We start from the raw sequence: 1970 nt of genomic DNA on the forward strand, positions 1-1970 counted from the left end.
AACAACAACAACAACAACAACAACAACAACAACAACAACAACAACAACAACAACAACAACAACAACAACAACAACAACAACAACACCAAAACAACAACAATAACTGCAGCAAAAGCAAAAAATACGTGTATCTGCAAATGTTTAAGACACGAATACAAAACCACAAGAAAATTGAACTGTGCATTTATTAACTCACCCTGCTGTGAGAGGTCGTCCAAACATTGAGCAGAGAAATCACGAGCAAAAAGAAAATAGAAAAAATAGGAACAAAGAGAGGAAAAAAAAAAGAAAGCATGCAAACAACAACCAAAATAAAGTAAAGTGTTAAACACACACACCCACACACACACACACACACACACAAACACACTGCCGTCGTCCAAAGATGAGCAGAGAAAGCAGGAGCAAAAAGAAACTGGAAAAAGTAGGAATGTGGTACAAACCCAAAAAATAAACAAACCCAACAAACAAACAAAAAAACCAAACAAAAACCAAAAATGTAATTGAGCAGTGAACTCACCCACAGCCGTCGTACAAACATGTGCAGAGAAACCACGAGCAAAAAGAAACTAGAAAAAGTAGGAGTAAACTGTATAAAAACAGAAAATCATACAAACAACAAAGTTAAAATAAAATGAAGTAAAAAAAAACAAACAACAACAACAACAATACACACACACAAAAAACCCAACAACAAACAAACAAAATATGGAATTGAACAGTGAACTCACCTGCAGCCGTCGAGCAGATAACTTTTCGAGCCAAAAATAAAAACATAAGAAAGAAAGACAGAAAGAAAGACAGAAAGAAAGAAAGAAAGACAGAAAGAAAGAAAGAAAGACAGACAGACAGACAGAAAGAAAGAAAGAAAGAAAGAAAGAAAGAAAGAAAGAAAGAAAGAATGGCCAGAAAAGATACATTTTAAAAAAAAGGAGTTCAGGGGGGGAAAAAAAGAAGAAAAACCCAAGACAGGGAAACTAAACAAAAAGAAAAAGAACATGAAATCGTGCATTTTACTCACCCACAGACGTCGAACAAACATCGAGCAGAGAAATCAGGAGCAAAGCCAGCAGTCCTGCAGCACGTGTGAGTGAGTAAAGATTTAGTGTCCTCGTCATTGCAGCAGGTCTGAGGAGCAGACGACACGGTTAATAAGTACCGTAAAGATCCAGCGTGAGGTCCCCATTCGGTACTTACTAGTTTCGTTTAAGTAAGAGTTTTACGGCACTTGCAACACAATTGGACGTTTTTAAAGACAAGCGGGTTAACCCAGATTTCGGGGGTTTCTAGAAATCTTGACCTAAACCAAAAGTGGGCACTGCCCTAGCCAGAGGCCCTACCTATAGGAGAAGTTTGGTTTCATTTGCGTGTATATTTATTGATAAGTTATAGAGAAAACTCTCCTTGCCTTTTAAAGAGACTTAACAAGGGTTCAAAAACTTTACCTGATATTTTCTCAAAACAGCATTTTTCGGGATATCCCACTTGCGCTTAAAAGGGATCATTTGTTACTTACTAGTTTCGTTTTAGTAAGACTTTTACGGCGCTTCAACACAATTAGGTCATAGAAGAAGTGTCGAAGATTTCTGTATTGTTTGATTGAAAAATAACTTTTTAAAAGTTATCTACAAGTTTACAACACTTAAGCAACGCGAGCCAGTCATAATAATGAGTGGCGAATATTAGAGGTGTTACAAGAGAGCAATATACGCACACAAAGGAGGAGGGGAGATAAGGACGATAGATGTTTGATAGGAAAGAAGGAGCAATTAACCACAACAGAGCATCCGTAAACCACCCATGTACTAAACTTGACCAATGTCATCATCATACTAATATTATCCTTATCATTATCATTATTCCATGCACATGTATTATCGTTATTATTATTATGATGATGATGATGATGATGATGATGATGATGATGATGATGATGATGATGATGATGATGATGATGATGATGATGATGC

The 1970-nt window shown here is 36.5% G+C and overlaps 1 protein-coding gene across 1 annotated transcript in view; it reads right to left on the bottom strand.

Annotated features, from left to right (window-relative positions):
* The window catches only part of LOC101861193 (putative uncharacterized protein DDB_G0289263), a gene marked incomplete at its 3' end in the record, with an annotated part of 5095 nt that extends 3967 nt beyond the window's left edge, over positions 1 to 1128 (bottom strand). Inside the window, 1 exon segment of the mRNA XM_035968633.1 lies at positions 1022 to 1128. Within this exon segment, the coding sequence (XP_035824526.1) occupies positions 1022 to 1118 (97 nt within the window).
* Between the last annotated feature and the right edge of the window lie 842 nt (positions 1129 to 1970).

This window comes from Aplysia californica, unplaced genomic scaffold, assembly GCF_000002075.1.
Source record: "Aplysia californica isolate F4 #8 unplaced genomic scaffold, AplCal3.0 scaffold00071, whole genome shotgun sequence".
Taxonomy (NCBI): Eukaryota; Metazoa; Mollusca; class Gastropoda; order Aplysiida; family Aplysiidae; genus Aplysia; species Aplysia californica.